General features: G+C 48.5%; 1 protein-coding gene across 1 annotated transcript; it reads right to left on the bottom strand.

Moving 5' to 3' along the window:
* Window positions 1-129: 129 nt before the first annotated feature.
* Window positions 130-21,036, bottom strand: LOC130123083 (rho-related GTP-binding protein RhoQ-like). The gene is given in 6 exon segments (XM_056292204.1): window positions 130-889; window positions 2,082-2,177; window positions 12,099-12,263; window positions 20,279-20,309; window positions 20,311-20,335; window positions 20,749-21,036. Coding segments are annotated over 6 exon segments (621 nt in total). The 5' UTR covers window positions 20,891-21,036; the 3' UTR covers window positions 130-727.
* Window positions 21,037-25,074: the final 4,038 nt, after the last annotated feature.

The following is a 25,074-nucleotide window of genomic DNA, read 5'->3' as shown; positions in this document are numbered from 1 at the left end:
TGGTGGCCTCGCATGGTTCGGCTGAAACGTGTGAGGATGAGCAGCTCCTCCGTGTCTCCTGCCCACCGAGCCCTGCAGGGACACGGGCAGCTAAAGCAGTTTGTAGTGTTAACATATTCAAATGGCGCTGTCACAGTGTCTCGTGAGTCCTCCCATCTCGCCACAGTGCGAGGTCACTGCAGCGGCTCCACACGTCGGCCCTTCGCAGGCGTCGCAACAGGGTCTGGGCCCTCCGGTGTGGAAGGCCGCCAGTGGTGGCACACTAACATCTGAGATCATCGGGCCAACATTTAAACGCTTAAAAGTTGAAAGGTCCATTCTCTGTTTCTCAATGCTAGCTTGCAATAATTTCATACAGGGAAGAAAAAAAATATATATTTAAAAAAAAAATGGTTATAAAAGAAGGTACTTTTTTTTTTTTTTTGCTGCAAAGAAAGTCTTTCAGAAGAGATTGATTTGGGTTTTGTGCTCCTTTGGTTGTAAACTGCGTCCTAAACCCCGGTGCCGGAGAGCGAGGAGAGTTAGGGCCTCTTTAAGAGCGCTGCAGCTTTAACAGCAGCTGCTGCCCTTCCAGGTCCAACAGTGTTTCTCCATCCGTCACTCCTCCTCCGCACGCGTTATTATCCCCTTTGTCTTTCGCCCTCCTTCCAGGTTTGGGTTGTGAATCGTTGAGTGTTTTCCTCTATGTGTGTGTGTGTGTGTGTGTGTGTGTGTGCGTGTGTGTGTATCACGTAATGAGGCAGCAGTTAATGCAGCGGGGTCCCAGTCGTCTCTTCAGAGCTCCCTTCTTTCTCTTGGGAGTCAGGATGGCGATGATGGCTTCATCGAACACCGTCTTCAGGCCCTTCTGAGTCAGGGCCGAGCACTCCACGTAGCAACATGCGCCGATCTGGAGGGGGAGAGGGGATGGGCCGTCAGTCAAAGCAGTTTATCCAACACCCTCCTCTTGTCCCGATAACAAGCGATTACTCATCGTTTGAAAGCGTGACGTGCGCTTGATAAATGTGAGGGTGGCTAGTTAAAGGGCCATGACAGAGTTGCATGCGATCTCATCCAAGGTAAGAGTCATCCTTTCCATGGGTGGAAACCTCTCCACACACCAAAAAACTGAATGACTCATCGATTAAACCATGACTTGCACGAAACCTTTGACGGTCGAGCGAGTTTCAAGCGTTGCTTATTGCCGCAAACGACGGCGTGTCGAGGGTCAAATCGGTTTAGACGCTCTTAACTCCTGAAAAGGTTAAGTGCTTGTTTGAGGTACCACGGTTTCACCTGAGAGCTGCAATTATTCATAGGCCGCCATTCTGCAGAGCAGCTAGAAGGGAGCTAAATATGCATCACCGCTTGTCTACGGATATGAACCGCTAATACATAGAGTTTTTTTTTTAAGATAGACGGTGCATCGTTTGGTACCTATTCAAGAAGCTGTCCTGGTCGACTCCTTATTTAAATGGTCTTATTAAAGCAAGATGGAGGTGGAGATCCCTTGGACTGTCTGCAGCCAGCAGCCGTCCATTTTTCAGTGTGGATTTTTCACCCTTTTTCTCCCCTATTGTACTTGGCCAATCACCCCACCCTTCCGAGCCGTCCTGGTCGCTGCTCCACCCCCTCTGCCAATCCGGGGAGGGCTGCAGACTACCTACCACATGCCTCCTCCGATACATGTGGAGTCGCCAGCCGTTTCTTTTCACCTGTCAGTGAGGCGTTTCACCAGGGGGACGTAGCACGTGGGAGGATCACGCTGTTCCCCCGGTTCCCCCTCTCCTCTGAACAGGCGCCCCGACCAACCAGAGGAGGCGCTAGTGCAGCGACCAGGACACATACCCACATCCGGCTTCCCATCCACAGACACAGCCAATTGTGTCTGTAGGGACGCCCGACCAAGCCGGAGGTAACACGGGGATTCGAACTGGTGAGCTCATGTCTACCCGGACACCCTAGCAATGCAATTTTTTAAGTAAGATAACAAAGAGTCAGTCAGTCAGTCAGTCAGTCAGTCAGTCAGTCAGTCAGTCAGTCAGTCTGTCTGTCTGTCTGTCTGTTGTTACCACCCGGGGTATACAGGCATGCATTTATACCTCCTTTGCCAGTTTTTGTCCCTGCTCAGTGGCTATGGGCTTCTCCTTCATGTCATTCAGTTTGGCGATGGTCTTGGGGTCATCGCGAAGGTCAATCTGGAAGACAATTATACAACTCTTGTAAACCGAGTCAACATCAGATACCATGGTATTGCCATTAGCAGTATATTTACTTTGAGATGTACTGAGATCGGGTTCTGACCACAGCTCTAAGCTGTCAGAAGAGAATTATATAACCGAGCCCCCCCCCTCCCTCCCTCCCCCCCGCATTTTGAAGCAACGCCTCGCAGGCCCGCACTTTCTGCCCTCGTGCAAAGTGATTTCAAAACCAACCGCGATCGGCCCCTCACTTTTATTCACTGGAGCTGCAGAACAGATGGCTCGGCCCGACCATCTCTCTGTATATCTCGCTAATGACCTACGTCAAACGCATCCGCCTGCGCGAGGCGCGGGCCTCGCTGCAACAAATCAAGCCGACTCTTAAGTGAGAGCGGCTCTAATTAACCTGCACGTGGGTTTGTTTGATTTTTGCCAGCTCCGGTCCCCCGTTACGCACAGACGCGTGTATACATCAGCATGCGGCTGAAGAGAGGCGAGTGATTTGCAGAGGGAACTGATAAAAGAGCAGTAAATATCAGCTGACGCGAGAATAAATCATACACCCACTCCATCCTCCTCAGCACCGCTGGGCTCCAGCAGCGTGTGGTTGCCAGGAAACACAGACCGAGGGATGCCCATCAGTCAGCACTCATTTTTTTTTGGGGGGGGGGGGAGTGGTCTAGGAACAAAGTGTGGAGGCCCAGCGGTAAACAAATAACACAGATTCAAGTGTCAATAATTAAAATTTACTTTTGCCCGGTTAAATGGAACATAAACCCATGGGGGGGGGGGGATACAGTTAGGAAGATGGGTTTTTGATTTGAATTAAGGGCTCATGCTAATGATTGAAAATAATGAGCGCATACGACTAAAATATCCTTCTCCGATAGTCCGTTTTTAGCAAAGTCGACGATTTCAACAACTCAAATAAATTTATCCGAACACTCACGTGAATGTTCTGACGTCATGTCGGCTAAGCACACAGCGAGCGAGCCTTGAAGCACGTGACGCTCACCAGTGATTAAATCAAACGCCATTAAATATGCTGTTTTTATGCTATTTTCCTGTGCTAAAGTTGACCGTTTGTCTACTTTGTACTCGCTGCCTATACCGAGTCACTTTGCGCCTCCTTGACTTACTCATTTCAGTTTATGCGTTTTGTCCCTTCTCATCTCATCTCTCATCAGCCCCTTCTCCGGGGTCGGGTCGCGGTGGCAGCAAGCTAAGTAGAGCACCCCAAATGTCTCTCTTCCAAGCAATGCCCTCCAGCTCCTCCTGGGGGATCCCAAGGCGTTCCCAGGCCAGACTGGGCATGTAGTCCCTCCAGCGAGTTCTGGGTCTACCCCGGGGTCTCCTCCCAGTTGGCCATGCCTGGTAAACCTCCAAAGGAAGGCGCCCAGGAGGCATCCTAACCAGATGCCCGAACCATCTCAACTGGCTCCTTTCGACGTGAAGGAGCAGCGGCTCTACTCCGAGCTCCCTCCTGATGTCCGAGCTCCTCACCCTATCTCCAAGGCTGAGCCCAGACACCCTACAGAGGAAACTCATTTCAGCTGCTTGTATCCACGATCTCACCCTTTCGGTCACCACCCAAAGCTCATGACCATAGGTGAGGGTTGGAACAAAGATTGTCTGGTAAATTGAGAGCTTTGCCTTCTGGCTCAGCTCCTTCGTCACCACAACATTACTGCTGATGCTGCACCAATCCGCCTGTCATTCTCCCGCTCCATCCTACCCTCACTCGTGAACAAGACCCTCCCAGATACTTGAACTCCTTCACTTGAGGCAACAAGTCATCCCCAACCCGGAGGGAGCAACCCGTTTTATCACTTCTGTTTTAAAAATTGGCTCTTCCAGCAGACTGCATGACACCTCCTAGTGGCAAAATCACAGCTGGTGCAAAAACACAACTTCCTCATAAATGGTCAAACACGCCTGAATCTTTCCTTAAACTGTCGATATTACAAGCTACCGACCTATGCTTGTATTTACCTTGCATTTTCTACCCTTTCAAACACAAATAAAAGAACTGCAGGTAAAAAGGAGAGTTTCCTGGATATCACTTACATAACAATGTGATTAATAGGGCTGTCTGCTGGCAAGAATTTGGCGTTATGGTTGGCATCACAATACAAGTGTCACGATTTAATATATTGTGATATAGGATGATACCAAAAACACTGTGATAAATTAAGCTTTTCGTCTAAATTTTAGAAAAATGTCAAAGAAAACACCCCAATATGCTTAAATTTTGAGTAATCAGTCATATCTACAGTGTGATATTAGTTGTGTTTCCAGCCACCTGTTTTTATGCGCAGTTTAATTTGTGCATAAAAAAACCTGAGTGTAAACACCTAAAATTCTAAAAAAAAAAATCTCGAAAAAAGTTTTTATGCTTTGGAGAGGCGGAAAAGTTGGTGTATCGATAAAAGGTAAATATGACTAACTGCATGGAAACAGAAACTAGTAAATGATGATGAATGGAAATCACGTGACTTAAATGTTACTCAAATGAAAAAATCAGGTATGTGTGGACCGATGAGGTTCATTTAATTAATACAAGAAACAAACATATATGCCAAAACTCTTCCAAGATCATATCGCTGTAATATTAGTTGCTCAAAACTCTCCATTTCAGTTGTCCAGTATGCTCTCCATCGTCATCATCGACGGTCATCGAGTATGACCGTCGAGTATGACCGCCGTTTAATGGGAGGCCACCTCCGTGTGACAGCTTTTTAAGTGGAGTGGCTGATGCGCCTGCAACCACCACTCGGTCTTTGGCAGGGGGTGGCCAGAGTCCAGTGTCATGGAGAACCAAGATGATTGGGGACCACCTTCTGTTGCAGCCTTTATCCGCCTTCACTGCCATTGTGACCTGGAGACATCTTCCACCAGTTCCACCGTTGAGGTCTTTGTTGGATCACGCTTCGTCTAGAACCTCCCTCTTCACCTATCTGCCTTAGATGACCCAACCAGGAGCCAAGCTCTTGACGGCATAGCTCTTGGGATCATTGGTACATGCAAGCCTCTCCACCATGGCAAGGTGGCGATCCAGGAGAAGGCTCTCCATCACCAAGCTATTCCATCACGTTTGCCTTCGTTTGAGGTTTGACTGGTGCTCTTTTAATTGTATCATCTCATTGCACAATCTTCTGCAGTGGTATAACTGCACTTGACTGAAGAACTGGCACCACCTACTACTTATCTCAACAAACCAACTCCTAATTTTCGCATAACAGTAGTGGATGGAAATGTGCTTAAATTCCTATTTTCTTTTGCCAATTTTCTGAAAATTCAGTAAAAATGTGCGATACATTTGGATGGAAACTGGACTACTGACATGCCTTCTGTTGTGGTTCTGGAATGTAGATAAGGAGCATCAGATGGCAGTCTGTAGGATGACTTTGGAGATCAAGCAGAAGAAGAGAGTGAAGGCAGAGCCAAGGATCAAATGGTGAAAATTGAAGAAGGAAGACTGTTGTGTGGAGTTCAGGGAAGAGTTAAGGCAGGCACTAGGTGGTAGTGAAGAGTTGCTGGATGGCTGAGCAACCACTGCAGAAATAGTGAAGGAGACAGCTAAGAAGGTACTTGGTGTGTCATCTGGACAGAGGAAGGAAGCAAGGAGACTTGGTGGTGGAATGAGGAAGTACAGCAATGTATAAAGAGGGAGAGAAGAGCAAAGAAGAAGTGGGATAGTCAGAGCGATAAAGAAACTAGACAGGAGTACAAGGAGATGTGGCATAAAGGGAAGAGAGAAGTGGCAAAGACAAAGGACAAGGTGTATGGTGAGTTATATGAGAGGGCGAAGGGCGATGAAGAATAGAGATGGAAAAGGGCTGACAAGCAAGATGTGTTGAGAAGGTGGATGGAGTACTTTGAGGGGCTGATGAATGAAGAAAATGAGAGAGAGAGAGAGAAGGTTGGATGATGTGGGGATAGTGAATCAGGAAGTGCGGTGGATTAGCAAGTGAAGAAGAAGTGAGGGCAGCTATGAAGAGGATGAAGAGTGGAAAGGCAGTTGGTCCAGATGACATACCTGTGGAGGCATGGAGATGTTTGGAAAGTGAGAAGTGATGAGTGGAGTAAAAGCATACCGGTACTGATTTTTAAGAGCTGTAGTTACTACAGAGGTATAAAGTTGATTTTTTTTTTGGATTTTGATATAATTTATTAATCTCTGTGGGAAAATTCATGCTCTGCATTTAACCTATCCTAGCTGAGTAGCTAGGAGCAGTGGGCAGCCGCCATGCAGTGCCTGGGGACCAACTCCAGTTCGTCTTGCCATGCCTCAGTTGGGGGCACAGAAAGGAGTATTAACCCTAACATGCATGTCTTTTTGATGGTGGGGGAAACCGGAGCACCCAGAGAAAACCCACCGCAGACACGGGGAGAACATGCAAACTCAACACAGACAATGACCTGGGATGAACCTCAATGTTGGACAATACTGGGGTTTGAACCCAGGACCTTCTTGCTGTGAGATGACAATGCTAGCCACTGGGCCACCGTGCCTCCCAACTGATCAGCCACAGTATGACGATATGGGAAAGAGTAGTGGATGCTAAGTTAAGAGGAGAGGTGATGATTAGCAACATTGGTGCAATTTATGTATGAGGGCAGTGTGACGTGGTGAGAAGTTTAGTAGGAATGACAGATGGGTTCAAGGTGGAGGTGGGATTACATCAAGGATCAGCTCTGAGCTCTTTCCTGTTTGCAATGGTGATGGACAGGTTGATGGACAAGATCAGGCAGGAGTCTTCATGGACTCTGATGTTCGCAAATGACATTGTGATCTGTAGCAAGAGTAGTGAGCCGGTTGAGGAGAGCCTGGAGAGGTGGAGGTATGCACTGGAGAGGAGAGGAATGAAAGTCGGTAGGAGCAAGAGGGAATGCAAATGCGTGAACGAGAGGGAGGACAGTGGAATGATGAGGGTGCAAGGAATAGAGGTGACGAAGGCGTATACATTTAAATACTTGGGATCAACTGTTCAAAGTACCAGGGAGTGTGGAAGAGATGTGAAAAAGAGAGTGCAGGCAGGGTGGAGTGGGTTGGGTGGAGAAGAGTGTCAGGAGTTATTTGCAACAGAAGGGTACCAGCAAGAGTGAAAGGGAACACTTACAACATGGTGGTGAGACCAGCTATCTTATATGGTTTGGGGATAGTGGCACTGACAAAAAGACAGGAAGTGGGGCTGGATGTGGCAGAGTTGACAATGCTAAGATTTTCATTGGGAGTGACAAAGAAGGACAGGACTAGGAATGAGTATATCAGAGGGACAGCTCAGGTTGGACGGTTTGGAGACAAAGCAAGAGAGGTGAGACTGAGATGGTTTGGATGTGTGTGGAGGAGAGATGCTGGGTATGTTGGGAGAAGGATGCTGAATATGGAGCTGCCAGGGGAGAGGAAAAGAGGAAGGCTGAAGAAGAGGTTTTTGGATGTGGTGAGGGAGGACCTGCAGGTGGCTGGTGTGACAGAGGAAGATGCAGAGGACAGGAAGAAATGGAAACAAGATCTGCTGTGGTGACCCATAACTGTGAGCAGCCAAAAGTAGCAGTAGTATTAGGTAGTTGAGGCATATCTGCCTTGATTGACAGGTCTGTCAACCTGTCTGTCACATAGGTTTCACCCCGGTTTACCTCATGGTCCATCCTGCTTCCCAAATGCTGATTTTCTGGCTTCAGCAGCTGACTAGACAGCAGCAAGCATAAAGCCAAACTTTAGGCTTCAAAATGCCCCTCCAGAAACTAACGAGTGACATCACAGGCGCTACGTCCCTCTTTTTTATACAGTCTATGGTTACAGCACCGCACCTGCCACCCAGTGGTCAGAAACATAAACAACATAGTGAACTAGTGCGGCTGCCATGCCTCTTTGGTTAGAATCTTAAGAATCAGCTCAGTGTCAGCGAAAGTTGAATCAGTTCATCTGGACACAAAGTTTCTTTAGAGAAACGTTGCATCACTCATCTAAGTGACCTCTTCAGTCTCAACTGACTGCAGGTATCCTCACCCTTGTAAACAATACAGTTGCATAACGACCGAAAATAACGATTGGTGTCATAGGCAAATTGCCGTGACCATTAATTAGAGTTTCAATGCCCATGTGTACTAGTCACCGAGGATTGGGGAATAGTTGCAATCACAGAATTGTATGATGGTGATAGGTGTACTCTTGGGCCCTCCCCTCGGTTCAGGGATGGTCGCTCCCTCATCACATAGATGGCCTCTTTGACTCCCCGTTCAAACCAGCATTCCTCCCTGTCAAGGATGTGAACATCCTCACCTTTGAAAGAGTGGCCACTGGCCTGTAGATGGGTGTAGACTGCGGAGTCCTGGCCTGACGTGTCAACTCTCTTGTGTCGTGCCATCCTCTTGGCCAGCATCTGTTTGGTTTCCCCGATGTACAAGTCGCAGCAATCCTCCTGGCACTTAACAGCGTACATTGGGGTGGACCAATTTCTGGCGCAGTGTGTTTTGGGGTTCAAAAGCAACTGAGACACCGTGCTTGGAAAATACAAGCGTCCTGATGACTCCTAGTTTGTGCTCCAGTGGATGACGAGAGTCAAACCTTAAGTACTGATCAGCATGTGTTGGTTTACATTAAACAGCAACAATCAAATGTCCCCCATCACCAATTGCAATTTCACAGTCTAAGAAGGCTAACCTGTCATTTGTCACATCCTCCCTGGAGAACTTGATGTAGTTGTCAACAGAGTTGATGTGGTTGGTGAAATGTGGTACGTCCTGAGATTTAATTTTAACCCAGGTGTCATCCACAAATCTGAACCAATGGCTAGGTGGTGTCCCTAGATAGGACATCAGAGCCCTCTTTTCCATTTCCTTCATATACAAGTTGGCCACTACAGGTGAGACAGGTGAACCCATAGCACACCCATGCTTCTTCTGCCTATAGTACTGCTCCCTGTATGTGAAGTACATGGACTGAAGACACAAGTTGAGGAGCAGACACACTTGGTCAGTGTTAAGGGTGGTCCTATTGCTAAGGGTGGGGTCATCCTTTAATTTCAGACAGACTACTGCTTTATCAACAGAAACACACGTGAAGAGAGTCTTCACATCATAAGAGACCATTGTTTCACCCCCCTCCATAATGATGTCCCTCACCTTACCCACTAAATCCATAGTGTTCTGAATGTGATGTTCATCACTGCCTACCAACGAGTTAAGAATAGATGTCAGAAACTTAGAGATGTTATAGGTCACTGAGTTAATCATACAAACAATAGGCCGTAATGGCACATCCTGTTTATGTATCTTAGGTAACCCATACAGACTAGGTGTAGCTTCCCCTCGGTATAATAGATGGTACAAAATTATGCCAATAGCATTGCCCTGTTCTAACAGCTTCAGATAATCTTATCACCTTTTTTTCCTTGTCATCACTGCCTGGATCTCATTTCAGGGGCTCATAAGTAGCGGGGGCTAAGAGTACATCTGTCACCATCTTACAATGCTGTGATTGCAACCATTCCCAAAACCCCGATCAATAGTACACATGGCCACTGTAACACTAGCTAATGGCCACGTGCATATTTGCATATGAAACTGACAGTGGTTTCGGTCGATATGCCACTGTATTGTTTATAAGGGTGGGGATACCTGCAGTCAGCTGAGACAGAAGAGGTCACTGAGATGAGTGATGAAACGGTTCTCTCAATATGTTTTTATGCATGCTCAATAATGCAGGTAAGAAAATCAAAGAAAGTTGAATCAGTTCATCTGGATACAATGTTTATTGACAGATACGTTTCATCACTCATCTCAGTGACCTCTTCTGTCTCAGCTGACTGCAGGTATCCCCACCCTTATAAACAATACAGTGGCATAACGACCGAAACCACTGTCAGTTTCATATGCAAATATGCATGTGACCATTAACTAGAATTACAATGGCCATGTGTACTATTCACAGAGGATTTGAGAGTCTAGCCATTGGTTCAGATTTGTGGATGACACCTGGGTTAAAAAAAATCTCAGGATGTACCACATTTCACCAACCACATTAACTCTGTGGACAACCACATCAAGTTCTCCAGGGAGGATGTGAAAAATGACCGGTTAGCCTTCTGAGACTGTGAAATTGCAATTGGTGATGGGGCACATTTGATGGCTGATGTTTACTGTAAACCAACACATACTGATCAGTACTTAAGGTTTGACTCTCATCTTCCACTGGAGCACAAGCTAGGAGTCATCAGGATGCTGTACCACCGAGCTGACAACGTCCCCACCAACGACTGGGGCAGGGGAGAAATCCCATGTTAAACAGGCCCTGGTTAAGTGTGGTTATCCTAACTGGGTGTTTGTCAAAGCCAGGAAGACGCCCAAACAGTGCATCAGCCGATCGAAGAGAGGAGAAGGACAACAGCTGCCTAAGGGTAAACCAGGGGTGATTCCATATGTGGCGGGAGTGTCTGAACAGTTGAGATGCATATTTTCCGAACACCGTGTCTCAGTTGCTTTCCAACCCCAAAACACACTGCCAGAAATTGGTCCACCCCAAGGATCGGGTCCCCTGGCACAAACAGAGCAATATAGTGTACGCTGTTAAGTGCCAGGAGGATTGCCGTGACTTGAAACTAAACAGACTCTGGCCACCAGGATGGCACAACACAGGAGAGCTAAGGCATCGGGCCAGAACTCCACAGTCTACACCCATCTCCAGGCCAGTGGCCACTCTTTCAAGGATGAGGATGTGCACATCCTTGATAGGGAGGAATGCTGGTTTGAACGGGGAGTCAAAGAGGTCACCCCTGATCTGAGGTGGTGCCTAAAAGTACATCTGTCACCATCTTACAATGCCGTGATTGCAATGTGATTGCAACTATTCCCCAATCCTCTGTGAATAGTACACATGGCCATTGAAACTCTAGTTAATGGTTACGCCCATATTTGCATATGAAACTGATCGATTGTTTCGGTCGTTAGGTAACTGTATTGTTTAAGGATGGGGATACCTGCAGTCAGTTGAGACTGAAGAGGCCACTTAGATGAGTGATGAAACGCTTCTCTCAATAAACGTTGCATCCAGATGAACCGATTCGACCTGCTTTGATTTTCTTACCTGGACAATTGAGCATGCACAAAAACATCTCTTTAAGTTTCTCTCAATAAACCGTTGTGTCCAGATGAAGGGGAGGGCCTTGAAGTAGCGAATTCAGGGGGCAGCTGGGAATCCACCACAGCCGGTAATTGAACCCAGATAGCCCACACCGTGGGCGACTGCACTAACCAGTCAACTTAAGGGTCCAACCCATTAGCCAAGGGCTAGCGAGTCTACTCATTCATGCTCGTTACACTACCCCCCCCCCTCCTTCGGGAAGTGCGTTCCCATGCTTCAGCATACCAGCTCCCTCACACCTCTGGGCACATGTGCTTCCCATGGCCTCACGGTCTCACCATCCCACTTCTGACACCAATGTAGCGAATTATTTCAAGCTTACAACGACGTGATCGCAACCATTCCCCGATCCTCTGTGACTAGTACGCACGGCCATTGTAACGCTAGTTAATGGTCACGGTAATTTGCATATGAAACTGATCGTTGTTTTCGGTCGTGATGCCACTCTATTGTGAGGATACCTGCAGTCAGTTGAGACTGAAGAGGCCACTTAGATGAGTGATGAAACGCTTCTCTCAATAAACATTGTGTCCAGATGAACTGATTCAACTCCCTGTGATTTTCTTACCTGGATTATTGAGCATGCACAAAGACAAATCAATACAGTGCTTTTGAAAACCGATACAATATCGCAAAAGATAGCATCACCATACTCAAGTGTATCAATACTTTCTTACACCCCTGGTGATTAACAGGTTGGGAGAAAAGTCTTTAAACTTTGAGGCAAGTTGTGTCTGGGACCTCTGCGTTTCTGCGGCCTTAGAGTGACTGACCTGCGTGCCAATGAGCAAGTAAGGGACACTGGGTGCGTACTCCTGCAATTCCGGGACCCACTCCTCTCGTACGTTCTGGAAACTGGCCGGGTTGACCACCGAGAAGCAGATGAGGAAGACATCGGTCATTGGGTAAGACAATGGCCGTAACCGGTCATAGTCCTCCTGGAGAAAGGAAGGGGATGGGTGGGAGAGGAAGTGTGTCATGTGGATGCTTAAGGTCAAGGGGGGATACGGAGCAGGGTAAGGAGGGATACAGGAAGTAGACAGCAACAGCCCCGATGATCTCCAACCTGTCACATCCATGAAATTATTATGCATTCATTATTAAAGTGTATGAAAAATGAGCTTGAACACAGACACCCTTTTACTCTCCACCAGAGCCAGGAAAGAGAGAGGAATGAGGGTGAGAGATGAAGACAGAAAAGGAGACGGAGAAAGTGAAAAAAAAAGAAAGGAAGAGAAAATGACCAACTTTGTACTGCGCTTATCTACGACACTTGTTCATTTGCACAGCCGAGCTGCGAAGCGGGCGAATGCAAATGACGGACAGCTCGGCAGCCATTTAGAAAAAATGACAACGAGAATTAAGTCATTAAAACAGAAAGAGGAGACTCGTCTAGATAGTCCTTTCATGGGAGCTGAACAATGAATATCTTTCTCTCGCTCTCTGACAGAGAATTAGGGGTGAATTTGTCTCGATGCATGCTCAATAATCCAGGTGAGAAAATCACAGAAGGTTGAATCAGTTCATCAGGACACAACCTTTATTGACAGATACGTTTCATCACTCATCTAAGCGACCTCTTCGGTCTCAACTGACTGCAGGTATCCCCTCCCTTATAAACAATACAGTGGCATAACGACCGCAACCAACGACCGGTTTCATATGCAAATAACGTTTCTCTCAATAAACGTTGTGTCCAGATGAACCGATTCAACGTTCTTTGATGAAACCGATCATCGGTTTCGGTCGTTGTAACACTGTATTGTTTATTAGGGTGGGGACACCTGCAGTCAGTTTGGAATGATGATAGAGTGATGAAATGTATCTGTCAATAAACATTGTATCCAGATGAACTGATTCAACCGCCTTTGATAGGGGTGACTTTGTATCTCCGCCCCCATAATATCCACTAAGGAGAAGCCATTGTCACGAGACATTTTTAAAACCAGACAGGCGGCTGCCTCTGAGACTCCCAGTTCATATTTGCATCACAGTGTGATCTGTGCAAGAACCCGACGCCTTCCCCGTCCCCACCAAAGATAAAGCCACTTTGACGGACTGTCCAATTTCAAGACGTATGAATATTCATGGTTCATCTTGCTTTGTGTGTCAGATCCTAGCTGAGCGATGGGACTCTACTCCAGCGAAGCCTGCCCACATGAGGATAGCTGTCTGTAGTTGGCGTGAAGATATGGCGAATCAATGGACCTCCAGTCATTAGATATGACTCACCTCGCTGGGACAATCAATCTCTCCCTTGCCCAGGACACTTATTGTCAAAGTTCTTGGAAATCAAAACAAATTAGACGCCGTTCTCCAACGTGCCACGTTTTGCTGAACAACATTAGACAAACTGCAGCTGAGATTATCGTATCTAATTCTCCCACCTCCTCTTTTCCTCTGACCCCCTAACATGTCAGCACAGCCCAACAGCATTGTGCCATTTGAGGAAAGATACCTCAGAGATGACTTATTCTCATGCAAATCAGTTAAGGGAAATTGTTATGCAAATGAGGTCGATAGCTCAAGTTAAGCCAACAGCAGTCGATCACTCGTGTAAATGTATTACTTTTGTTTCCCGTGTAATGATTTTAAGATATATCAACCTTATGGCAGACTGGAACAGCTATATGAAGCCATGCTGCAGGGCCTTTGCACCTGCTCTTTGAGTGGACTGGGCAACGCAAAGGCACGAGAGCAAGATTGGTTTGAGAAAATAAATTTTTTTTAATTACGCATTACTCAACCTCTCCCTTATAAATAACTACAGGATTTCATGTTTACAATCAGAGCATGAATACATAGCACTTTTCAAACTTTTTTGGATTTTTTTCTCCCCAGTTGTATCCGGCCAACTACCCCACTCTTCCGAGCCGTCCCAATCGCTGCTCCACCCCCTCCGATGATCCGGGGAGGGCTGCAGACTACCATATTGTACATAAATGTACTATCTATGTACTATATATATATATCTATGTCTCTATGTACACAGTACACAGTACATGGGAATAGCACACATGGCCATTGAAACTCTAGTTAATGGTCACGGCTAACTGCGTATGAATCTGATCGTTGGTTTCGGTGGTTACGCAACTGCAGTGTTTATAAGGGTGGGGACACCTACAGTCAGTTTAGACTGAAGAGGTCACTTAAGATGAGTGATGAACTCTTTCTCTCTCAATAAACGCTGTGTCCAGATGAACTGATTCAACTTTCTGTAACCTTTTAGTACTTCAAGCGAGTTAAAAACAAGGACTAACAATTCTCCGCAAACACTGTATTACATTTACATTTATGGGCAGTGGGAAAACTCTGTCCACAGCCCTCATGAAGACCTCAGCATTTAATGTATCTTTCATAATAAAACGTATATGAAATGTACCACTTTCTAGTCCATTTTAACATTGGGGAACTGCATGCACACTACTTTAACACACGATTCAAGTCTGTGTGCATGTGCCTATGTGCACGTGTGTGCGTTTGTGTGGTGTGCGTGCATGCACGCACGTGTGTGCATGCACATAATCATATGCGCTTTGCACTTTCTTGAGATATATACGTCCCACGACCAAGTAAGTGTAAATATAACCGAGTATGAATGTGAGTGTATGTCTGCCAGATGTGTGAGCGCTCAGACACTGAGTGATGTCAGTAACCCTAACCCCAGCCCTAACCCGGAGTAATGTACGTGGCTTTTCTATGCATGTCAAAGAGATCGAACGTGTCTATGTGTGCGCGCGCGCCCACGTGCGCGCCCGTGACCTTTGCTCCCCTTCCTGACCGAGCGTATCCTGCGATCCCCCAGCGAGGCGCAGACATAAAGCAACACAGTGTAAGCCACTCAGCATTTTACTGTAAACAGTCCCGGAGGCTCTCAGGGACCTGGCGCTGTCTCTCACTGTGTTTCGGCAGCGCAGTCCCAACACGCCGCCTCGCGAGATCCAATCGGCTCCCTGATACTCATCGGTGCATGTTGAATAGCCCACAGTGTGTACTCTTGACATAGCTGAAAGCTAGCGTAAAAAGGCAGCAACACCGCCATGGTTAAATGGCCACTCACACAAAATAGCTGCCAGTGGCTTTTTAAAGGGCTCTAGATAAACGCCGCCACCGATTTTATTGTGTGTTCTCTCTCTGTTTCTCACACCGACGCTGTAGGACCGTCAGCAAGTCCACGCACAACACATTATCTAACACACTATCTCCAATACGTACTGCAGGGTGTGCAGAAAATGTTATGACCGGGAGAAGAGACAGGAATGAGTGCCGGGGAAAGAGAAGCAGCGTGATTGTGTGTGTGCTATTGTGGGTTTGTTGTGTGTCTGTCTTCTGCACACGTGTGTTTTTATGTGTGTTATATTTAGAAACCATTTTATGGGTCCCCGTGAGAAAAGGGGTCTATTTTAGGGTTAGGACTTGGGTTTAGGGTTAAGGGTAGAGTTGTGATTGGGTTAAGGTTAGGGTGAAGGGTTAAAGCTAGGCACGTAGTCATGATGGTTAGGTCAAAGAAGGTTGAATCAGTTTACTTGGACACAATGTTTCTTGAGAGACACGTTTCAGCACTCATCTAAGTGCCCTCTTCAGTCTAGACTGACTGCAGGTATCTCCACCCTTTATAAACACTAGTTTCACAACAACTGAAACCAACGACCAGTCTCTCAATCTGATCTCATCTCGTCATCAGCCGCTTCTCCGGGGTCGGGTCACAGTGGCGGCAAGCTAAGTAGGGCACTCCAGACGTCTCTCTCCCCAGCAACGCCCTTCAGTTCCTCCTGGGGGATCCCAAGGCGTTCCCAGGCCAGACTGGACATGTAGTCCCAACAGCGAGTTCTGGGTCTACCTCGTGGTCTCCTCCCAGTTGGAAGTACCCGGAAAACCTCCTAAGGAAGGTGCCCAGGAGGCCTCCTAATCAGATGCCCGAACCACCTCAACTGGCTCCTTCCCAGCAGCTCCACTCCGAGCTCCCTCCAGATGTCCGAGCTCCTCACCCTATCTCTAAGGCTGAGCCCAGACACCCTACGGAGGAAACGCATTTCAGTCACTTGTATCCTTGATCTCACCCTTTCGGTCACGACCCAAAGCTTGTTCCAACCCTCACCTATGGTCATGGTCCAACGATCAGTTTCATATGCAAATACCATTTCTCTCGCTAAACGTTGTGCCCAGATGAACTGATTCAACTCTCTCTGATGAAACCGATCATTGGTTTCGGTCATTACGCCACTGTATTGTTTACAAGGGTGGGGACACCTGTAGTCCCCTGAGACTGAAGAGGTCACTTAGATGAGTGATGAAATGTATCTCTCTTAACAAACCTTGCGTCCAGATGAACTGATTCAACTTTCTGTGTTTTCCTACCTGGATTACTGAGCATGCATAAAGACATGATGCTTAAGGTTAGGGATAAGGAATGGAGGTTGTCAGTGAGGGGTGGGCAGAAGTTGTGTGTCTGTGTGTGTGTGTGTGTGTGAGAGAGAGAGAGAGAGAGAGAGAGAGAGCTGTTAATAAACAGAATCTATTCAAACCAACTTTTCTTGATACATTGGGGTGACGCTCGGCACAGTCATTGGGCTAGTGTGTCAGCTCAGCTGTGTGAGCGTGTGCTATTGACTCAGTCACATATGAATGAGTCACTCCCTCCTCCATCCTCTCATCCTACCCTCTTTATCCCTCTCTCTCTCTCTCCCCATTCTCCTCCTCAGAGCCCTTAACTAGCTACGTCACAGAGTCTGACGCCTATTCCAACATGGCCGCCGACTAAGCAAGCAAGCCCAGACACAGATGCTATCGTCTAAGTGGCCTGCTCCAATTTGAAAATCTGTACAATTTCCAGAAAGAAGAGAGTACAACTTCTGCGCTAAAGGGGCGAGTAGTGCTCATATCTATTCTTTTATGGGCCCATTAATGATGATTCCGCGATACTTTCGGAGTGTCACTCAAAATCTGAAGCTGCAAGGTGTGCCTGCAGGGCTGCTGTTCTCCAGATAAGTGGGGATGGGCAGCGTCATTTACGAGTGCGTCCTCAATAACATGGACCAAATTTGAAAGAAATCTTTGTCTCTCCGTTCTGACCTTCCGGCCACGCCAACGCAACACTTTCAAACCACCAAAAATGGAGCTTTTCAAAAACGCTCCCCAAAATGGATAAATTCTGAAAGAAGCGTGAAAGAAAAGCGCAGATTTTTGAAAACACTGTCGGATGATTGTCATCTGATGACTGATAACATGACAATCACCAGCTAGATGAGCTGACGATAAACCGCCGGCTCAGGTTGCCCGTGCAGGCCAAGCAAAAGAGGCTTTTCTGGTGTTTTGGTGTTTCAGTGTGGACGGCAAACTTTTCCAAAACGCTGTCGTCAGATTTCTCTGGATGAGCATGGCATACTCTGTCTATCCCCCTGCTCACCCCACTTCTTCGCCCTCCACCACTGGGACGTCTGGGGTGGTGGTGGTGGTTGTGGGGGGGGGGGTCACCAGACAACTCTGGGTCACTGAGTCAGACGCCTCATCCGAACGTACCAGACGAGGATGAATGGGGGGGGGTACATGGCTGGCAAGAGTGGTGACGGGATGGGCGGCGCTGTGGGAGTATTTAGTGGCAAGAGCAACTCGGCAGCAACAAATGAGGCAAACGGCCGAGTGGAAGCCATGGGACACATACCCGACAGGTTCGCGCGCCTGTATTTCCCCCCCAGCGTTGCTATGGGAACCACAGCACTTAGCATCCTCTTCCTGTTCCCTCCTGCTTGTTCTCTGGCAGTGCAGCTCCGTTTTCAGGGGGTGCAGCAGCAGCAGCAGCAGCAGCAGCAGCAGCAGCAGCAGCAGCAGCAGCAGCAGCGGGAGCAGCGGGAGGATGAATGAGTGAACAAGTTAAGACTTTGCCTCTGTTTGCCAGTCACATTTTGGCAAACGGGTTTTGCCGACCCTCCACGTGGATAATTCAGCGGGGCTAGCCCCTATGGCGTGCTGTGGCAGCTCAAAGACAATAGCATGCAGGCGACTGGCGTCGGCAAGAGAAAAAGCACAGCGACCCGCAACCCAGTGCCGTGCTGTGACCGTGCGGCTCCGGCGTGTGAAGCGGTGTCAAACGAGGGCACGGCGACCGTGTATCTCAAAGCTCTTTTGGCCTCCGCCGAGATCCCGTGACAAAGCAAGCAAAGGATTGTGGGAGCTTCAGTCTCGCTGGGGGAATATATAAATATTAAAGAGTGCTTGAAGCCAATAAAACATGTGTGGCATATAGCATAGACCAGAGGTGGGGGGTGTGTGTGAGAGGAAGTTGGTGACATAGAAAGTGGATGAAAGAGTGAAAGAGAAACAGTGAGAGAGAGCGAGAGAGAGAGAGAGAGAGAGAGAGAGAGAGAGAGAGAGAGAGAGAGAGAGAGAGATTATGAAAGACAGACTCAGGAAAGTGAAACTGATGAGTATTTGGACTGAATAGGTTCACATGCTGGACCCTCCTGTGAGCTGAATTACAGGATTCTAGAGCAGACCCCCCCCAACACACACACACACACACACACACACACACACACGTATACATTTACACACACACACCCCAACCCCCAATAACACTCTATTTAGCTTCCTCCCTCAGTCTCTCTTCCTCTTTCCCTGTCTCTCCCTCTTCCTCTCCCTCTTTAAGTTTCTCTCTCGCTCTCTCTCTCTCTCGGGGGCGTCGGGTCTTTGATCAGATGCTGAAGCTATAAACATTACCAGCTGGCCTTGTGCTCGGCACAAAGAGGTCAGGCGAGGTGGGGTGGAGGGAGGCGAGGTGGGGCGGAGGGAGGCGAGGTGGGGCGGAGGGGCTGTGTTTGAAGAGCAGTAACTCAACTCTTGGTGACTGTGGCGCCCGCAGCAGAGATCTGCAGAGACTTCTCCATTTCACAAGATGCTCTGAACAAGCTAAAAACAACCTCTCCTCTCTCTCTCTCCCCCTCACTCTCTCTCTGTCCCTCTCTCTCTCTCTCTCTCTCTCTCTCTCTCTCACTCTCACTCTCACACACACACACACAGTCAAACACCCCCGAATAAACAACGAGGCTGTGTTACAACCGAGTAGTGATTTCACTACCATCTGTTTGGTTGTTTTAGTCAGAGAAGTGGAGTCACAGGTGGTTTGTCGGGGTGAAAGGTGCTAAGTGACGGATGAGGGATGCACCGCTCACGCGCCTCACCTCCTATTCATGAGTCGACGAAACAGAACCGATGAATATTTACCAGGGCGACCTGGTTCTACGCTTCTAACCTTTATCCGGTGACCGGATCCGGTTTCGGCCGGGTGTGGGTGTGTGTGTGTGGGTGGGGTGTGGATGTTTGGACTTCACACGGTTAAATCCGGTCCCCCCCCCCCCGGGGAAAGCGTCAGCTATTCACCGCGTGACATACGAGTACAGTCTTACGTAGAGTGACGGAGCTTAAAGGGTGTCGGGCGGAGAACGGGCGTGTATGTACAGGGCACATCTGTGTGGCTTGCTCCTGTGTGTGTGTGAGCACGTGCACCCTCTTGTGCGTGCGTGTGTGCGTGTGAGAGTGCGCGTGTGTGCGTGCTCTCGCCTTCTGCTGAGTGGAAACATTATTGCGCGCCCGGGCCGCAGTGCATTTTCTGCACAATTTTAACTGTGACCGCTGAATGGCACATTGTAAGGCAGGCCTATTAACAAAACCCTGACATCACTACTGGACATAGGAGCCCTGTTCTCCGCATAATAGACCGATTGAACCCCTTCACTGCCACCACTGTCCATGGCACACCAGACTTTGGCATTAAACCCATGTGCGAAAACCATCACCTGTTGCAGCTTAGCGTCTGGCCGAATATGAAGCCTGCGGGTGTGTCGACGGCAGTATTGGATATTTCGTGGTCTCGGGCACATGGGGGAAGGGAAAGAGGGGGCGGGGGGGAGAGAACGTGGCATGTTGGCGATAAGCCAAAAGTTAAAATCAACTGTACCTGCCCAGCTGTGTCATACAGTCCAGCAAGTACTGCTTCCCGCCAAGTTGACGCTCACTGCAAGGAAAGCACACGGATCAGTTAAGAGGAGGAGGGGGTGAGGGGGTAAGAGAGAGAGAGAGCGAGAGAGAGGGAGGGAGGGAGAGGGAGGGAGGGGTGTGTCCTACCCCTCTCCGCTACGGAGAAGGCAAACAAGTGGTTTTGATTATAGCAACAGATGCGGGGCGAATGCAATTTGAGAAAGGGCAGCGAAGGAACGGGGGAATTTAACCCAGAAACCCACTGAACGTGGCCCCAGCGGCGCCGCCGCGCGTATACGCGGCTTTACCCGAGTCCCGCAAACCCCGTTAGAAAACACACAATAGCGGTGTCGCGTTGTACACACACGCGCCCAACGTCAGCACGCGCTCTATCTCGGACCACACGCGCCGCTTGAGGCGGCGGTGAGAGAAAAGTGCCGCTTGTCTTACCTGCGTAATGGTCAAACACCGTGGGGACGTACTCCTCGGGGAAGGCGTCGTTGGCGTAGCTCATCAGGAGACAGGTTTTGCCCACCGCGCCGTCTCCCACCACGACGCACTTCAGCATAATAGTGCCGGTTCCGTTTGCCATGGTGCCGACGGTACATCATCCCCCGACGCCCTGTTTTCCTGCAGCCGCGCGGCGACTCCCGAACCGCAGGCATCACCAGCAGCGCCGGAGTCCGACTGCGCGACGCACCGATAACCGAATGGGGAATTACACTCCCACCCCCTCCTCCTCCCCACCACCACACACACACCCTCTCTCTCTCTCTCTCTCTCTCTCTCTCTCTCTCTCTCTCTCTCTCTCTCTCTCCTCTCTCTCTCTCTCTCTCTCTCTCTCTCTCTCTCTCTCTCTCTCTATCTCTCTCCTCTCTCTCTCTCTCTCTCTCTCTCTCTCTCTCTCTCTCTCTCTCTCGCTCGCTCGCTCGCATCGCTCTCTCTCTCTCTCTCCCTCCCTCTCTCTGTCCTATCAGCCCCCTCTCTCTCTCTCTCCTCCGCCGCCGACCACCCTTTCCAAATTTGGCCGTAGAGCAGCGCTTCCTCTCCTCTACATACACATCTGCTGACGCGATATCCAGCGCTCCTCTTCTGCGGCGGACCCGTAACAAACTCTCGGAGGTCCAAACAGCAACTTCCTCCCACTCCCCCACCTTCCGTGCGCGCGCGCGCGTGCGACCCACCCCTGTCGTGTGCGTGTGGTGTGGTGTCGTGTTGTGTTGTGTTCGTGCTCCGTGCCGCGCGTCCTGACCCTCTCTCCCCCGGTTCGCCCCCTCTTTGGCTCTCAACCCTCTCGCCTCGCTCACACTGCCGCTCTGTGAGCAAGGTGGGTTCGCTTGCTGGAAGGGCGGAGCTAGGGATTCAAAGTCTAGGGGCTCTGGATAAAGTGTTGTTCGCCCGAACGCGTGTGTGCGCGAGTGTACGCGTGTGTGCGCGAGTGTGCGCGCGTGTGTGAGTGCGTTCCCGCTTTACGTTTTTTTTTTTTATTGGGCGATATGAGGGATGAGGACTGGGGCGCTGCAGATGGAGACACCACAGGTGGAGGTATATGATGGGGACACAAAGCAAGATGATAAACAGAGATTTGACCTCTGTGGAGGAGTTGGCCAGGTGTGGCTGTCTCTTGAATTAGTGCACCAATGGTTATCTCAACAAACAGGGCTTTCTTGGAAGGAGAGGACGGAAACCCATATGCACATGCACACAAACACGCAGACACACACACACGCAATATACATGCAAACTTTGAAATTCATTGTTCTGCAGTTATCTATCGATCTATCTATCTATCTATCTATCTATCTATCTATCTATCTATCTATCTATCTATCTATCTATATATATATATATATATATATATATATATATATATATATATATATATCTGCTCTAAGATAATCATTTCTGTCCGTTTTGCCAAGTTCCCAGTGATGTCCAGATGTTGCTTATTGTTTGTGGTGATTGCTTGTATGAGAGTAAACTACCGAGAGCATCGTGACTTTACCCGTTTATTCACCCACTGTCTGTCAAACCGAACCGAATGGGAACAGCAGTGCAATGAACTATCATTATTAATTATTATTATTATCATTATTATTATTATTAGTATTAATTGATAATAATTGTTATTATTATTATCATTATTATTAATAATAATTGTTATTATTATTATTAATACTAATTGTTATTATCATTATTATTATTATTATTATTGTAAACCATTTCAGCTCCTCTTCGTTGATGGTCCCTAGACAGATGTGAAGCGTCCAATGAGCTGCGTGGGGGGCGGGCTTTAGCCACCATCCTCGTGCGTCCGTATCATCACAGTTGACAACTGCTGCAGCTGTCACGTGACCAAACAATTACCTCATACTTACCGTCAGCCCGTGTATGTAGTACCTTAGTACTCTAGTAGTGTGGTACTGTGGTACTGCTGTATACTGCTGTGCCGCTGTACTGCGGGTGCTGCGAAGCGGAGCGTGCATGCCGGGCGGGTGTTCTGCCGTGTTGGGTCGGGCCGGAGCAACAAGCTTCCACAGCTTTACCACCGCAGGGGCTTTTTTTCTTCCTGCCGAAAACGCGCTGCTGGTCATCCTGCGATGAGCTTTTTCAGTAGAGACCCTATTTGTGCGCTTACATGTGTCTGGGCACCTTTTCAAACGACTTTGGGTGCGTGCGTGAGCGCGTGCGTGCGCGAGAGAGCGAGAGTGTGTGTGAGATTGTGTGAGAAAGAGAGTGTGTGTGTGTGTGTGAGAGAGAGAGAGAGCGCGCGTGTGTGCATGTGTGTGTGTGTGTGAGAGAGACAGAGAGAATGCGTGTGTGTGAGAGAGAGAGAGAGAGAATATGTGTGTGTGAGAGAAAGAGAGAGAACGAGAGGAGAGCATGTGTGTGTGCATGTGTGTGAGAGATTGTGTGTGCGTATGTGAGAGAGAGAGAGAGTGAGAGAGAGTGTGTGTGTGTGTGGGAGAGAGAGGGAGAGAGTGTGTGTGAGAGAGAGAGAATGTGTGTGTGTGTGTGTGTGAGAGAGAGAGAGAGAGAGAGAGAGGGAGAGAGAGAGAGAGAGAGAGAGAGAGAGAGAGAGAGAGAGAGAGAGAGAGAGAGAGAGAGAGAGAATGTGTGTGTGTGTGGAGAGAGAGAGAGAGAGAGTGTGTGTGTGTGTGTGCGTGTGTGGGAGAGAGAGAGAGAGGAGGGAGAGAGAGAGGGAGAGAGAGAGAGAGAGAGAGAGAGAGAGAGAGAGAGAGAGAGAGAGAGAGAGAGAGAGAGAGAGAGAGGGAGAGAGAGAGAGAGAGAGAGAGAGAGGGAGAGAGAGAGAGAGAGAGAGAGAGAGAGAGGGAGAGAGAGGGAGAGAGAGAGAGAGAGAGAGAGAGAGAAGGAGAGAGAGAGAGAGAGAGGGAGAGAGAGAGAGAGAAGAGAGAGAGAGAGAGAGAGAGAGAGAGAGAGAGAGAGAGAGAGAGAGAGGAGAGAGAGAGAGGAGAGAGAGAGAGAGAGAGAGAGAGAGAGGAGGGAGGGAGGGAGGGAGAGGTTTCATAGGTTCAGTAGGCTGGTGCTGGGAGCTCCCATGCAGGCCCCCACTGTATCTGAGTCCGTTAATGAGCTGCCGGCCTTCTTATTTCCCACATGGACGACGTTTATTATCAACTATCTGTTTCAGCGGCAGGCCGATTTTAAAGGTGCAGATTTCAATATAAAACGGTTTGCTGCACAGCCTCGTGTCTCCAGTGAGCACACTTGAGCCGCGAGCGCCTAATTGAAACGCTCGATAGCAGCAAAAGACGACTTAATGACATCTGGATGGAGGTGAGAGCATTGGTGTTGTCATCTGTGTCTTCTTGATGGAGCTGCTGCGAGCGAGTTTGAGCTGAACTGGGACGCGTATGTGTACTATAAGAGGCCGGTCTAATAGTGTACTATTACATAGGTCTATTTACAGGGGACTGCGTTCTCTGGCCAGCAGGTGGTTTGCTGTTCTATTTTGGGGAAAGGCAAACGAATGTCAGACATCCTCACTCCCATGTCTCCTATCAAGTTTACAGATAACACACTCTGGACCGTACCATACAAAGAGACGCACACTCACGGACACACAAACAGAAGAGACGTCCGGGCTCGCTTACAGGCGTGGCACACAAACGCCTCGTCCCCGTCACAGAGCAACATCAGTCACCATGTGGGTGCAAAGTGAGGATGAGCCGAAGGATAGCGGAGAGTTGTGTGAGGCGAAGTTACAAGAGGAGCTCCTAAATTAGAGCGTGGGCTCCCCAGGAGGGATTGGTTAAATTACAGGCCGTATTTTTAGTGAAGGCCAGACTTCATCCCCCTGAAACTGCAGCAGCTGAGGATCATCACTCACATGCCGGGCTGCCCCCAGTTTGTCAAACGCCGGATCTGTGAACATTTGTGTACGCTAATGTTTGTCTGTGTGTGTGTGTGTGTGGTGTATTTGACTATGCTTACAGTATGCGTATATGTCTGTATGTGTTTGTGATCAGGAAGAAAATCTGCCAAACATTTCAAAATTGCAACAAATCCACACTGAAATAGTCTGAATTTTATTTGGCTTGTTTGTGTGTATGTAGCCCAGCCACTCAGGAAGCGCAAGCCAGTGCCTTCTTAGTGCTGATCCCAAGCCCGGATAAATGGGAAGGGTTGCGTCAGGAAGGGCATCTGGCGTAAAACCTTTGCCAAATCAAATATGTGGCTCATAAATCAGATTTCCATACCGGATTGGTCAGGGTCTGGGTTACCAGCGACCGCCATTGGTACTGTTAGTCAGCA

This window comes from Lampris incognitus, chromosome 13 (assembly GCF_029633865.1).
Source record: "Lampris incognitus isolate fLamInc1 chromosome 13, fLamInc1.hap2, whole genome shotgun sequence".
Lineage (NCBI taxonomy): Eukaryota > Metazoa > Chordata > Actinopteri > Lampriformes > Lampridae > Lampris > Lampris incognitus.
The sequence above is the reverse complement of the archived record's forward strand: the minus strand, read 5'-3'. Positions and strand labels throughout refer to the sequence as shown.